Raw genomic sequence first — 16,715 nt, forward strand, 5'->3', positions numbered from 1 at the left:
ACGCGTGTTTAGTGGAAATCCCGTGGCACGCTGCGTGTGTTGACGCATGCGGGCAGCGTGCCACGAGTGTTTGCGCCCCATCTCCCGCATCATAAGTGTGTGGGGAGGCTCTCCAAGAGTGGGGGTCGTCGCGGGGGGTGCTGAGTACAGTGTGAGCGAGTTCGCGGCCAAACTTTGCAGAGCGGCGGGGAGGCAGCAAAAAAAAAAAAAAAAAAAAAAAAAAAGTTCGCCGGGGAAGCTGAGCCGCGTTCCCGCAAGGGTTCCGCTGTCATGTCCCTCCCGGACCTCCCGTGTAAAGCAACATATGGACGACAAAGTGCAAAAACCTGCGTGGATTGTTGTCTCGTTCAAGTGGATTTATTCGTGGGGGATCCAAGTCACCGCTTTGCTGCCTTGGCCGCACGCTGCTGCACTTTCAATGGATTGTCGTCTCCCTTATCATCCGCTGGCGTGAAATGCGTTGCTTAACTTGGAGCACGAGGAGGACTGATACCATGTAGCCTGGCGTCGATTATTCTTATATTTTTTTCTTCAACGCAATGCATTCCCCCCGTGACAAGGAACTGGCGCTCTTATCTCGGAAACACCGACTGATGGCTGCGGCCATGGCCGGCGAGGATCACCCTTCGCCGGTCAACACTTCCAGGGCTGACCGCAACGGCATGGGGGGACTGGTGCACTGTTTCATATGTGGAAGCGGAGTAACGGCAGGAAAGGAGCTGAGGTTGCAAGTGACTTATCAAAAGGAGCGCTTCCCTTTTTTCCCGTTCCTGCAGAACCAGGAGGCAGCTCCCGGTGCGAGTGAGCTGAGCCCGGAGGGTCACGCGCTGGTGTGCGCCGTGTGCCACTGCTTCCTGGCGGAGCAGTGGAACTCCTTCGAGAGGAGCGGGACGCCCATCGAGAAGCGCATGTACTGGCTGAAGCGGCCCTACCAGTGCGACTCTCGCCGGGTCCCGCAGGAGTGGAACATCTCCTACGAGCTGGAGAGGAGGATCGGCACCGGCAGCCACAACGACGACGGGGGCGCGGAGTCGGACTTCTCCTCCTTCTCCGACAACATGTCAGATCAGGAGATGGACGTGGTGAGCAAGGACAAGTGCCCAAGAGCAGCTGGTAAATCGCAGAGAGACGCTAGCCGGAAAAACAGCGTTAAAACCAGCCCAGATTCCCCACGGACACTCCCGCGCTACTCAGTCGGGGTCTACGGCGGGCAGGGGTCACCCAAACCGGAGAGCGCGCTGCCTCCAAGACGCGCACCGAAAGTGATGAATAACGCGTGTCAGTCATCGTATTCTTTGGCAAAGTTCCAGGAGAGGATACCCCAGCGGTGCCATGAGAACCATTTCCCTGACACGGCTGTGCAGGAAAACGGGGTCATTATGCGCAACAGGTCGTGGCTGGAGTCGCGTCACATCCGGCGTGCAGCCGACAGCAGATGCGCCTCACCCGAATATCCTCAGCCCACCTCCGCCGTCAACTCTAAATGTCGTCGAGATGCACAAGGGAGCATCTCGAATGAAGATGAGATTAACATCACAAGCGATGAAGACAGGGACGTGGACAATCGTACAAATGTCAAATGTCGTGGTCCTGCCGGTGACCTTTTGACCCAAAAAGTAGCACAATTGCGCCACACTGCAAAGTCAAACGCAGACGGATGCGCGTGCTTTATCTGTGGCACGGAGCTCGCTCCAAGTGGCAGTTATAAAGTCAGTGTTCAAAAGCAGGAAACGGCACAAGGGGAGCCTTTCTTTCCCTTCCTGTGGTTGCACACTCCCCCTCCAGGTGCGTTGCCCATCGGTCCAGCAGGTGCGACCCTGGTGTGCTGCAGCTGTCACGCCTCACTCATGCAGCAGTGGCACAACTTCCAACAGGCTGATGTTCCCGTGCTTCAGCGCCTCTATGTCGTCCCGCTCAACCCGGCCGCCGCGCCCCAGCGGGACAAACCCACCCGGCCCGCGGAGTGTGACAACAAGGCTGCCCGTGAGGCCTGTTTCCTTTGCGGTCAGGAGTGCGGCGCCGATAAAGTAGTGCATGTGCAGGCTGGCGTCGGCAAATCTCGCGGTGTGATGTATTTTCCCTTCATCGACATGCTCCCCTGCCCGCCCGACGCCCAGCCGATGAGGAACGGGCGTGTGCGCTGCTGCTCACAGTGCCTTTTAATCCTCGAGGACATCTGGAGTGCTTATCGCCTTTGTCTCAGCGAGGATCTCATCACCTCTGTCAGCTCTTTCCTGGTCAGGTATCATTCCGTCATGGGCAACGAAGGGTTCGGCGCTGTTGGTTCCCAAAGCGGGGTGTCTTCTGAGAGTACCGTGTCAGTGTGCTACTTGTGTGGATTGGAGTTGTCTACCGGATGCGAGTTCCAGCTTCCTGTCAACCCACCTGGACGTTGTGGCGAGAAGGAGCCGTTTTTCCCTTTCCTCACAGTGCACCCACCCGCTCCTCAAGCCAAGCCAGTCGACGCCACGGGCCTGGTGTCAGCCTGCGCCCTCTGCTACCATGACCTGCACAATCAGTGGGCCCAACATGAGGGCAAAGGCCTGGGCCCCTGCACGCCCTCTACACCCTCGACCTCTAGCTCTTCCAGCTCTCCTTGGGCTCGCCAGTACACCTGTGAGGCGTTCATGTGCTTCTTCTGCAGGCAGGAGCAGCGCAGGCACGGGCGGCTGTGCACGGTCACTGTGGCGAGGCTCCCCGTCTTCCTCTATGCGCCACGCGGCGCTCGCACGCTCCTGGTGGATGATGGAAGGAGGCTGATGGTTGGCTCGTGTGTGGATTGTAAGACTATGGTGCAGGTGGGCCAGAGCGCACAGCAGGACAGGGAGAGACTTGGACACGGGGCCTCGGATGGGGAGAGAGAAGAACCACAATTAACCTCGCCACAGCCTGGAAAACAGGTTGGTCATTTTTATATATTTCATTTTCACCATGCAATGAAGTTGACGCATTTGTGCTCTCTACTTTCCCCACACTGAGTGCAGAATGCATTTGTCATGCTGTGCCCTCTGGAGTTTCACATGACAAGCGATGATGTTGACGGTTTGCTGTCACATTCATGCTGTCATGAAAGTGCCTTCGTTCTTTGGTCAGTTTTCTTTCATGCGCTTCTTGTGTTTGACAAAAGGTATCAATAGCTAGTCTAAGAACCTCAAGCAGTGTAGTTGTGTGTGAGGAAGTTTGGGGCCACTTATGTGGGCTACGATGACACAAACATTTATCATCAACAAACCTCTGTAAACGCTTGAGGGAAAGTATGGGGTCTGAAAGCCAATGCCCGCATTGTGTTTATTTGATCAAGCATGACTGAGTATGTCTCTCTTTTTGCTGTGCGGTATGGTCGGCTACGAGCAATGTTGAAATTTTGACTTATTTTGTGTTTACTTAAAATATATCACACAGCAAATCCTAAAGAACTTTTCTTGAAGTTGTACGAAATGTTATATATTACATTACATTTGATCTACCCCGCGGGTCTTGAGTTGGACACCTGTGAGCCAGGTCATTCAATTCTCAGAGCATTGAATCGATCGCAGCTGGACTGTTCTGGTTGTCTTACAAGACGTTTTGGCCTATCATCCGATCAGGATTCACCAGTTCATGCACGTAAGCTAGAAAGGATAGCTTTGGATGCAAAACGACAGACATTAAGATTTGGCTTTACACGATCAGGATTTTTGGGGCCGATCAATGACCAGCGAGTTTAAAAAACCAATAACCGATCACCGATCCGATCACAAGATGGAGGAACGTGTCTATTTAAATGACCTGTTCATTTACTGTATATACTTGTGTACGTAATTGCTCAAAAACCTACATTTACAATAAATAATGTATCTTTGTTCCTCTATTTGTGCCAGTGAGGGATAGTGACAGACAGAACAAATTAATGGTCTTCTATTAGATGGCAGGAAGTAAATACAGTAATGTAATGTAATGTATCCACTTTTTCTGATAGATTTAGATTGTTTGTGTGCCGTGACATTTTTCAATTGTAAAATATGTTCCTTGGCTCCATAAAGGTTGGAAATCACTGCTCTAGTCAGATCGTACATTCTAATCAGTCAGGTCAAACCAACATTACAATATGGCAGCAATAATGGCTGCTAACTTACTGTAATTAAATTACTTTATTTTTAATTAAATGACTTCACCCACACCAAAACTTTAGAGCATATATGTCAAACTCAGGCCCGGGGGCCAACTTTGGCCCACGATGTAATTATATTTGGCCCGCAAGACCCTATCAAATGTGTATTAGAGCTGGCCCACCAGTATATAGCACATGCGCCACTGATATTACAAATCCCAGAATGCTTTGCTAGTGTGTTGGCCCATCAGTCTCGACCGGCGAGCGCCCCTTCCCTTTCTCTTGCTGTCGTTAGCAACTATGCTACCAGTCTCCTCGGGAAAATTTACACTTCCCCTTCCCAAAAATGGCCAAACGAAAGATGGAAAACAGTTAACTTCCAAGACAGGTGGGAGGCAGATTATCTGTTCACGAAAGTAAACGACAGACCTGTTTGTCATGTGCGGAGCAACGTGGCTGTAACAAAGAATATAACATAATTGAATTCATGTTTTTTTTTTTTTTTAATGCCCTTTATCAACTCCTAGGCAGGGACTGTGAATAGTTTGAAGTTTGGCTTTTTATTGGAGGACATTCTTATTTGTTTCTGGTTGTTTTGTTGTTGACCTTTGAAAAAACATTTACATCAAAAAGAAATGTAGTTGGAGATAGATGAATAGAAGATAGAAAGACAGAAGAATTCATGTTATCTATTTAAATAACAAAACAACAAAGAATTACCAAATTAGATTTCTCATGTATTTATAATATTAAAGTTTGTTTATTCCAGTTTCAGTGTTTAAGCAAAATTTAAGTTTGTTGTCATATGATAAACTTTAACGCTACATTTCTGAAGAGAAGGGAAACATGCACATCGCAATGATCTTTCATTAAATATTGAGTTTGGCCCGCGACGTTGTGCCAATTTAAAATTTTGGCCCACCGTGTATTTGAATTTAACACCCCTGCTTTAGAGCATGATTCGTTTACGTCCAACCGTTCGTGCGAGCAGTAGCTTGCTAGGCTACATAACATTTTATTGCCTGCTTGCGATCCGTATCGTATTAAAAGCACGTGAACATACCTCAAGCAAGCCTTAAACGAACGTCCTCTCCTGTCCTGCGCACCGGTGACCACCAACACACGTTTTCCCCCATTTTGTCCTTATAATACAGTCGGCGCGATCCACTCTTGTTGTCGTCGCCACGGTAACGAGTGTATCTGGTCGCATTTGAGTTGACAAGATAAAGCCCAATGATCGTAAAAAACTGGATGCGGTGGTATCGGAATAGAAGATTTTATTGCAGTAGTCTGACATAGTGCAATCGTGAAAGAGCAAATGTTTTCTTGTAGTCTGATCCGGGCATTACGTGTTGCCTATCTCCGATGTGTTGTCTGTCCCACACCGCCGACATATTTTTATTTATTTATTTATTTTTAAAATAACTTCATTGGCCGTCAGATATTTACAGTACTACGTCAAAAGACACACGACAAGGCTAAAAATAAACTAGCTTTTGGATTCAAATATACTGTGCACGCGTTGACACGGAGTCAATGATGGCATTGATCGGATCGGCGAATTATGACATTAAAGCCGATCGGCCGATCAGCATAAAATGCTAAATATCGGCCGATACCGATCAGCCTGATCAAATCAGTGTAAAGTCTAATTAAGATCGAGTGGAGAGAGGCATATTTTGTGTGGAATCACGCTTGTTAATACTCCATTCAATTGTAACAATGGTCGTGGAAGCACCTGAAAGCCAAAAGTGGATGTTTGTTTGTTTATTTGTTATCCTGACTGAGAGGAGCCGAATTGTTGTGTAAGTGGGACATCCACACTCAATCCACTTCCCTTTAAAAAAAATAGAAAATTCCACTCTGTTGCTCATTTTTACCATCTTTTAAAGTCACTCTTCCATCAGTAAAACTTGTAAAATTCCCATCCTGCTGTTTTAAAGCTGAGGGTGGAGAATGCAAATGGGAGCCAGTGGGGCTGTACAAGGGCTTGTGATGTTTTAATGAAGCGCTGAGGAGCCTTTAGACCGCCAGTTGGCCTCGTGAACCGCTCTCTCATGCAAACAGTTACCGACTGTACAGCCTCGCAGGACATAAGACAAACATCTGTGGATGCCATTCGCACTCGGCAATCTTAAAATGGAAGCACACTCACGCCAGCTGTCGGGAGCTGTCCACCTCATTCTCTATCTGTCCCTTAAGATAACGACAGTCTACTGATATGGAGCAACCTTCAACAAATATCCATGACTGGAGTCTCTTATGTGGCGTAACCACTTGTTTTCGCTGTAGTTGTTATTGGTCTGGACAGTCACACATGTTTTTAGATGAGCTCATAGGGGGTACTCCTAATATAGAGTCTAATTATGGGACTGGCTTTTGCCCATTGAGACTGAGGTGTTGCGGCATGGGAGAAGTGTCACGGGTGGGAAGGTTTCGAGTGATCATTTTGGACTGGCGTAGTTGCAGGTGCCCACGCTCCTTTTGGCCCATGTGAGCTAATAACCTGTATTAAGTGACATTGTCTCTGTTGGGAAGCGTGACTGTGTGTGTGTGTGTGTGTGGAGGGGGGGGGTTGGGGGGGATATAGAGACATGGTTGCAGGGAACAGGTGTTTTTGTCCTCTTGGGACAAGCTTTATGTTTGACAGGGTTTTTAATGGCTGTCGCAGGGTGTGCTGAGATTTAATACGATCATGTAGTCATTCAAAATGGTCATTTCAGTACATGGTTTTTGTGCCTTGTGCCCCCCATAAAAAGTCTGGAAGATTTTATCCAATTTCATGCAATTGGAAAAATAAAAAAAATGGTTTTATCAATTGTTTTTTATTTATTATGTTGTCATTGTGCTTTCAAGAAGAAGACCCTTGTTTAAATATGTTCATTCTGCTGAAATGTGTCACTGTTAATACCCAAATGACAGATGAAAGGCTCGATAGACAGACTTAATAATACACATACTGTATACTAGTGTATCAGTGATTATGAAACCCAAAGCAAGAGCAGGAAAATAGCCACTTGATCCAATTTGACACATTCTATCACAATTATTGCCTAATGGTTAATCAGATTCTCTAATACATATTTACATATATTATTGACTACGTATGTGTACGTGTTCTATAATGGATGGATGAGACCTAACCTATCCTACGTGTGTCATAGAAGTGAGTGTTTTGTCACTGCAGGTCTGGAATCCTGTGCAAAGGGTATTTTCTGTCACAGGAAAAACATGCCAGCCTTCTCACAGCACCGCCAAGCAAGATTTACAGCATAGCGGTGAAATGAGGGGGAAGTCAAAATTACACATGGGATCAGGAAGTGAAGCTGAAATTGGATATAAACAAATTAGCGAGCGTGAACAATTGGAAGTAAAAGAGAAGAGAAACATTGAGGGCTGTGAGGGGGGGATTAAAGGGACTGCAACTACACACAGAAGAGAAATGAATCGTAAAGCCAACCTTTGAATACTTTTCACCCTTTGTTGTGTTCTCAATGGTAGAATCAGGTAGACTGCCTTGAATTTCACAATTCACAGCATTGAATGGCCTTAATTAAACATTTGTTTCATGCAGGCTTTGATTTAGCCTACGACGCTTTAATGAACACTTTCTTCCCGCATTTGTCAGTACTGCTTTTTTGTCCAGATCATTCACAGATGAATTTGAGGAGCTCCAATGTTTGTCTTTGATGTCTCAACTAGTGATACTGTATGTCAGCCGTGTGGAGATACATAAAATCTCGACGCAATTCGTGGGGCGGCGGCAGGCTCTCCGGCATACACGAAGTTTCTCACACGTTCCACTCCGCAGTGCTCAGCTCCAGTGAGAAAGCCGCGCTTTCGTCTCGAAGCCGCGGCCGATCTACGCACTGCGGCGTGGCAAGAAGTAAGCAATGGTGTGATTAAAGTATGACTTCAGTTGTCCTGCCAAAGTTTTATTTTATAACTTGTGGTACTCCCAAGAAGCAGTCTTGTATTTCTTTTTATTCACTTTATTTTGTAGGTTATACATGGAGGTATCATGCCATGTGTGGATGAGCCATGCTCTGTACTTCTTTGTCTCATTTCTTCTTTGTCTCTTATCTATTTTATGTACTCCTCTTACATTGTGCCCCCTAGTGTTCAGGCTGAGACATAACTAAAATGCCTTGTGTTACTGGATACATGTAAGTGAAATTTGTGGCAACACTGTGGGGAAAAACATGCGGTTAGATGTTAAATTGTCAATCATGACAAGGTTTAACTCTCAAAAGTGTTCCATTTGAGTGAAACCTATTCCCAGAAAAGGTTTTTTGTTTTTGAATAATGTTTGATTAAAATAAAACACATTTTCATCACAATTGAAAGACATGGCATTATATAGTATCAGTACTCAGTATTGGTGAGTACTCAAATGTAAAGTACTTGTACTTGGCCTGAAAAAGTAGTATCAGTTCCTGCCTACTCTCAACACTGCAATATAAAATATTTTTTTGTCTGCTATTTTTGGATTCCGTCTTGATATACTCATGTAAAGTACATGGCCAGTGTTGCACACGGGGAAAATGGTGTAGATTTATCCATCGTAAAAACACTGACCTCTGTCAAGGTCAGACTGTTGACAATAGCAATTCTTTTTGTTTGTCCCTCTGTTTTTTGGTTAGCATCAGCTGCATACGCACAAAGTGAAGACATTCAGGCAGGATTTTTGCACACTTCTCCAAAACTGACATTGCAATACTTCATACTAATCACAAATATATGTGTGATGCATGGAGGGTGAGATGTTAGGGATGGACATGCAGTGCCGTTTTATTTTTGGGTTGGACTGTTACTGTTCAACTGTGAAAAGTAATCCACAACTTCATCCAGATTCTGACCCAATGTTAATGGTTTCTCCTTTACCCTTGCCACACCCCTATTTCTGGAAGTCAGTTCGGTAGTTTTTTCATCATCCCACTAACGAATTAACCACTCAACGAACGATTTTTTATTTATTTTTATTTTTTGCTGCTTTTGTGTTAACACCAGTCGAGTTCTGGTTAAATAAATAAGCAAGTCAAGCAATAAGACAATGTAATCAATCAGCTACACAATTTTACGGAAAAACATAGTGAATACAGCGTATTTTTATACTGAGAATGACCATTACAAAGCATGAATCAATTAGTGTACTGTGTAGAATTCCAATCCTTATGATTACATGGGAATCATTCACAATTGGAACTGGAGTTAGATTTTCATCCTAAATTTCAAAGAATGTAAACTTCCTGGCAGGCTGGCGAGATTAAGTACTTGAGCGAGCTCATTGAGATTTAATCAAGGAGTTCCATTTGAGATGTTTCTTCACTTCCTGTTGTCACAGAAAGGAATGCCATTGAGAGCAAAGAATGAATGAAGAATTAGCACATCACGCTGCTGCTCTCTGCTCATCGTGTTTCCCCCCCCCTGGCATTAAAGTCATGGGGAGAGTGGAAAGAAACGGGTTTTCAGGAGCTTGACGTCAGAACTTTGGGGGCCAGGATGCAGTTTGGTTTGTATTTGGAAAATATTGACCTTTTGACCCTGTTGCACAGGGCTGGCCAACAATAAATAATTAATTTTCCCAAGGGGCTGTGTGAGAAACTGGAACAGTTGTTGAGGGCCAACACCAAAATGTTTACCTCAAAAGTGTTCAATATTAATTGACAAGAGACATGCATATTTTTCGTCCAGCGATATTGTCTAAATATCAAGGTTGTGACATCAATACCGCAAGTATCAAGAATTGGCGCAACACTGCATGCATAACTCCCGTGATCCTCTGCTAGTCTATAAATTTAAACACAGCAATCTTATAGGAACCAATGGAAGAATGGCTTCAAATGTTCTACCCTTACGAATAAACTGATAAGAGAGGCATTGACAATTTTGTTATAGTGTATGCTGTGGTTATACTTTGAAGTGGTATAGAACTTCACTCAATCATTCTCAAAGATTATTCTCATGCCTCTAGATTAAATGTTTACAAAAAGAAAAATGTCATTTAGTGATAAGTCGTCAATTTCATCACAGTCGCCTGACTGACTGGCACCGTGGGTTCAGTTGCCACACAGTAACAGTGTGAATGTGAGTGTGAAAGGTCACCTGTCTTGATATGTGCCCTGCGATTGGCTGGCGCCTTTCTCCCGAAGCCAGTAGGGATAGGCTGCAGCTTTGCAAGATAGATAATATAGAAAATGGATGGCTAGATGATGGGAAACAAATAGCTTTGCTAATGCTGCATTCCTGGTCACTGGCCTCTTTCAAAAATGAATGTCCAAATTCAGTTGAATGTAGCGAATAATGACGAAAACGTTTTGAGAGAGTTTGTTCTGGCCCCAAGGGGTGCATATGATACAGTAGATTGGAGGTGAGGTTGGGTTGTATAAAGCAGTTCTTTGTTGCTGTGGGTTTGTACTGTATGTACCGGTATTTATTGTATTTCTTAATGCTTGTGGTAATTACACCCTCCCACTGTGATGGTGAGTAATGGTTTTGTATTTTGTTAGTTAGTTAGCAGAAAATATATATATATATATATATATATATATATATTACTACAATACAGTACATCTGGAAATGATGGAAACAGTGTTTTCATGCCAGTTTGGATAAAAATGCGAATAAAGAAGTTTACTTTTACTGCTCGAGGCACAATGAAACCTCCACAGAATATATAAATGGTAGAGCGCCATCCATATATTTCTGTGTTCATACTCCATAAACCATGAAGTAGCCTGCTAACTAGCAGACAGAAAAGACAAAGACACATAGCGCTCTACGAGTTTTCATTTTCTTCAAATGAATTTTTTTCTTCACTTTGCTGTTTCAGCGGCACCATTCGTGGTTAGCCCGTCTGCCTCACAGTTCTCAGGGTTTGAATCTGGCATCCCTATGTGGAGTTTGCATGTTCTCGCTTCCTTCCACATACTAAAAAGATGAAGTTAGGTTCATTGGAGACACTAAATTGTCCATAGGTGTAAAACTCTGTCTCTCGCACAAAGTCAGCCGGGATACCGCTCAACTCCGACCCCAATGGGGATAAACGGTGTCAAAAATGGATGGATACTGTTTAGGCTTCCACCTCTGAATAATATCCATCCATCCATCCATTTTCTGAGCCGCTTCTCCTCACTAGGGTCGCGGGCGTGGCTGGAGCCTATCCCAGCTATCATCGGGCAGGAGGCGGGGTACACCCTGAACTGGTTGCCAGCCAATCGCAGGGTACCTTTGAATAATATATATTTTTTAAAAAGTACGATCCCATCCTCCAGGGACTGGCCTGCCAATTTTTTTTTTTTGTGATGTTTGTGTGAAATCTTTGCCGTGTTCAATTAAAGTTTGTCTTTTGTTTTTGAACAATATTTGATGAAAATAAAAAACTGTCATCACAATTGCAAGATGCGATGGCATTGTCAAGTTCTGGTACTTTATCGCCAAGTATGCAAATGTAAGTACTTGTACTCGGGCTGAAAAAAAAAAAGTGGCATCAGTACATCCCTACAAATATTTGAATATATTATGTACTGCATATCTGATTTTGATACATTGAGTATCGCAAGGAACCTTGCATGATGTATGAGGAGGTGTGGTCATGCTTTAACTTAAGGCTGTCATGCAGTGCTCCCCTAAAATGTAAAGTCTGTGTTTTACAGTAGTAAACCAGGTTTAACTGGCGTAAATTATAGAGGACAGAGTGCAAAGAAACTACAGCTCTGCGCTCTGTTCCAGCTGCCCTCTCACCATCACACACATACATATGCAAACCTGCCTGGATGCGCACATTCACACACATCAAATATATAATCTTTGTTCTGCATCTAAATTCACAACAGCTGCAAGTGTGTTTGTGCACACGTGTGTCTGCCAGGTGGTCGGCAGCATTGGCAGGTGTTTGCTCTTGTGCTTGCAAATGCAGCTGGATTGTGCCACAGCTGTCAGTGTGTATGGCCGATTGTGTGCGCGCGTGTGCGTGTGGTCACACAGTAGCCACTATTGCTATTTTTAACGTGTAGCGTATGCTTCGAGCTGTTATTATCACGTCCTTCTATACTTTTTCTCGCTGGTTTTCCATATATTTCACTTCTGTTCTTTACATCACTTGTTCCTTTTTCCTTTTTCATGGTCAACGCTGATAGTTCGAAATGGATGCTATCAGGCTAACTGTAGATGTCAGCTGGAGTCCCAAATAGCACGCAGCGGACTAAATATACTTGGCATCCTACAGTCAGCACACTGGCTCAAACCGACCAGACGTTAGATTTGTTTACTTTCTTTCTGTCAGCCAATCGGAGGAGAGATAATCATCTGTAGCGGTCATCTTTAGGGATCTAATTTTGGCTCAAGGAGTCATTCCCTTCTTGGATGACTCTCTCCTTCCATGAGCATCCCCCCTGGCCATGACCCCGCCGCCCCCTCCTACAAACCAACCACCTGGTCTCTGACAGCTTGCTGCGGCAGGTTCCAGGACAGCTGGGAAATATGACAGACAGAGCAGGGAGGTTTTGGACTGAGCTTGATGTCAGAATGTAGTGTGCAGATCAGGCAGACGCCATGGCAACTTCAATGTGTTTTTTGTTTTAAAAAAAAAAAAATTTAGTCTGGACACTGTGTGCTAGAGTCTTATTTTCAGCATCATGTCTCATGCACCTTGAACCATTCTTTCAAAGGGGAACTAAACCCACCCAAAATTAAAGCAAGAATACATTGTATGTGCTAGTACGGGTCAAAACGCGGTCCTCTTATTATTGTGTTTGAGGGATAAGAATCGAACAGAATAATTCATCTATGTTAGGGGGCGCATGTTGGGCGAAATCATTATCAGCTCCAGACCGGAAGTGACGTCGAAGCTAAAGTAGCGCGTTACCTGTTAATACAGCGAGCTATTGAACTGTGTCAACTGACAGATTGTAGAGAGCGATGGATTTAATCATTTGATCCTGTGTACACCGTGACTGAGATGGAAAATATGCGGCAGTCATCAGAGAAAGAGTAGCAAAAACTAAGTGTGGTACATTAACTTCGTGATGTGAAAGAGAGCCACAAAAAGTTTTCCAGATCAGCTCATAACTCAGTAAGTACACGTGGATGATATTGATTTATATGTAGCTTTTGTACATGTAATGAAATTGAATTTGTAGCTTGTCGTTGCTGAAGTAAGTAGTAAATAAAATGGGCAATAATTGACTGATACACATCTTATTCTCGCAAATTCGCAATCTCACCGTAAGTGAGTAGATGCAATGTTTTAAACGTATAAACAGCAGCTCAAAAAGAAGATATGACCGATTAAAATATAACACTTTTGACATCTTGAGTTGAAGTTCCTCTTTAAATTTTAATCCTGGCATTGTCTTTATAGTACATGAGTGCTGTCAGGGACCTACCTAATATCCATTGATGGAATAACACGTTGCATTGCTATTGTCAGGAGACCTCGTCCATTTTGAGTTTGTTGAAATGACAGCTGGCCGACTGCTGAAAATTATAACAGATTATAACACTGCTCCTAGAGGCTCACATCACATTTATTTTACTCTGATACGCCCGTCACACAAGGTCCGTACTCATCAGACCTTACAGCCTTTTTGTTCAGTGTTTCATACTGCTACCAAGCAAAAAAAAAAAATAATTCTGAGTGTTTTTCTCAAGGCTGCAAAGCTGTTTAGTCTTTCTTAAGCTGGTCATACACTGCACAAATGAAGATGTTTGAGGCTGCCTCGCAAGACTGAATCAGGGTTGAGTCTAAGTTGCATTTGGGGGAATTTCTGTCGTGTCAGAAATTTGCTTGGCTCTGACAATGACCTCATACAATTGAAACAGGGTTGCTTGATTTTTTTTCAAACTCAGAGCCTTTTTGAATGAAATTGAATACCCGAATGTACAGTGTCAGCGGTCAAGTTGTGGCTCTGTCATTCCATACTATGTGAATACTTCAATTCTTAACTTTGACTTCCTGTTGCAGATACACTTATACAGCGTGAGTTGAAATTTAAAAGCACCACTTAAAATGACTATATGAGAGCATGCCCAAAGTGTATGGTTTTAACACTTAACAAAAAGTGCTCCAGATTCACTTGGCCTTACCTCAGCATGAAAAGCTCGAGGCAAGAGGTTATGTTTTCAGAGCCATTAGTGGGTGGGTTAGCTTGTTAGCTAAAACTACTGTGGTGCTTTGATGAACTCAAAACACTCATCTCAACTCATCTTTCCCCATTTAAATGAATGGAACTAACATGAATCCTTTCCAGCCTCCCCCAAAAACCCAACCAAAATTGTTTGTAATGTTTTTCTAATAAGGAAAATAGCACGCTATAATATTGTACTGTATAAAAACACAGTCATAAGATCATAAATAGACTGGAAAGAAAAAACAATTTGTGCGTCATGATTAATTAATTGCGGCTCCTTTTGGTGTGTGTGACTTGGCCCACTGGGGGCAGTACAATACAGTCATGCAGACACAAACGAAGAAGAGTTTCACAACTACAGTAAGTGACTCAGTAAGATCCAGTAATATTAGTCATTTTCGCAGAGGATAACAAATATATCAAATCGAATAGCCGTTGCTTGAAGCGTTATAACACCGTCACATGGTTGCTAGTTGTTAGCCCATCTATGGAGTTTCTAATTATGTTAGCATTAAGCTAGTGGACTTTAAGGCCGTTATGGAGTTGTTTTAAATACACAAAGTGTAATTTTCTTTGTTTTATATTTAGTTTGACAGTAAAATTCACCTGGGAGTGCCATTAAACATCTTGAAGCTTGTTTTTTTTGGAGACTCTTTGCCAAACAGCTGCTTGTTGTAAAGTGCATACAGCGCTCGTATGTCGAATGTTTGCTTGTGAGTCAAAGCAAAAAATCGTCCGAAAAACTCACACGTCAGATCATTTGTACCGCAAGGCACCACTGTGCATAAGTGCCCCCACCCCCCCAAAAAAAAAATAATTGTATAGAAGGTGGCGTGTGGACTGAGGAAGAAGCAACTCAATTTTGGAGCAACTCTGGACAAAGGCATTCAATTTTGCTTGCATTAGGGCCAAATGTGGCAGTGACCCACCAAATCTAGATGATTTACTTACGGGAAATAAAGATTCCTGTTTGTGGCAGTTGGGACTATGTGATGTGCAATGTTGCCCTCTCCAGGACTGGTATGGAATAGTATTTTCAGGCTTGTCACGATCTTTCAGTTAAGAGTCAGACATACTGTACATGTTTAAGATTATGAACCAAATTTGCTAATTTTAGTCCACTTGCAAGGTTTGAATTAACATATTTTTTTGGTGTGTGTTTTGCGGATTGGTGCATGTTTCTCACTGAGATGACTATGCGATGAATCAGAAATACACAAATACAGTGTCTCCATCTGTGCGACAGATACTAAATGCCTTTTGTTATTCATTCAAGGCCGCAGTAATGTAGCCAGTTAAGGAGGACATGATTTCACATATAACTGGATGCGCTGTTAACGGGTGGACATGACCTTAACATGCATCAGATAAATAGCGGCAGGGTAAGAGAGAGATCATGGACATGTCAGTGTAAACATGATATATCAAGAGGGAGGAGGAGTAAAATAAGAAAAGAAAGAAAAGAAAAAAATCTAAGTTTCCTTCTCCAATTGACATCAATTATAAAAGCTTAATTTGTTTGGGAAGCACAGGCAGGCGGCGTTAATATGTTTTTATGTTCCTCTTCTCCTCCACAGGGCGCAATAAAAATAGCGCTTGGCACATCACGTTTGCTGTCGGAGGGATTCTCCCACTCGCTTCTTTCACTTTCCCCCACTGTCTTTTTAATTTTTTAAATTTTATTTGCCCCCTCATCCAGTCCTCCCCTCTTTTGTCCCCTTTTGCCTCTTCCCCCCTCTTCTTCTCCCCCTTCCGCTTCATCTCTCCCTGTGGTATTAGTGGGGCCACATGTTGCTGGCCTCTCCTGGTGGTGTGAGCCCCATGGCAGGCCCTGGCTCCAGGCTGACGCGTAGTTTGGTGTGAGTGTGTCTGCCCGTGTGAAAGTGTGTGTGTGTGTGTGTGTGTGTGTGTGTGTGTGTGCGGCCGCTAACACAGTAACCTGATAGTGGTGCGGCTGAGCAGTACTGAGTGGAGCAGTGCTGTGATTTATCCCGCGGGCCCAGCAGATGGCTGCAACAGGAGTTTGTTTAAGTTTGCTTCAGAGCTGGGCACGCGGCCAGGAGCATAGCGAGGGCCTGCCAGAAAAATGTTCAGTGACTCTGGATGCCTAGCCACACTACTCCCTCTTGTAGAACCCCCCCATCGCCCCCACCCCCGCCACCAATTCAACGCGCACACACACACAAGCTATTGCAGACTTGCTGTCGCTATTCTCCTTTTACCCCTCTCTTATTTCTCTCTTTCCTCCCATCTGTTTCACACACATGCTTACATGGAAGTGCACGCGCACTCAGGTACACACACACAAACGCACACGTGCACACACACACACACACACACACACACATATGGTTCTGTCTGCAGCATCCCTGCTGCTGATATGCTCTCACATCTCAGGAGGGGGTATACAAGACTGACAATGTGTCCATTCTGGTGGAGGCGCCTTAATGCAACACTTTGCAAAGCAGAAAAGTTACAACTGTGCAGTTTAAGGT

General features: G+C 44.1%; 1 protein-coding gene across 1 annotated transcript in view; it reads left to right on the forward strand.

The window, feature by feature from the left end:
* Positions 1–232: 232 nt before the first annotated feature.
* Positions 233–16,715, forward strand: part of gse1b (Gse1 coiled-coil protein b) — a 198,045-nt gene continuing 181,562 nt past the window's right edge. Inside the window, exon 1 of the mRNA XM_061766079.1 lies at positions 233–2,900. Coding sequence (XP_061622063.1) covers positions 540–2,900 — 2,361 coding nt within the window. The 5' untranslated portion in view covers positions 233–539. The remainder of the gene's footprint in view (positions 2,901–16,715) is intronic.

The sequence above is a fragment of the Phyllopteryx taeniolatus genome, chromosome 2 (assembly GCF_024500385.1).
Source record: "Phyllopteryx taeniolatus isolate TA_2022b chromosome 2, UOR_Ptae_1.2, whole genome shotgun sequence".
In the NCBI taxonomy this organism is placed as follows: Eukaryota; Metazoa; Chordata; class Actinopteri; order Syngnathiformes; family Syngnathidae; genus Phyllopteryx; species Phyllopteryx taeniolatus.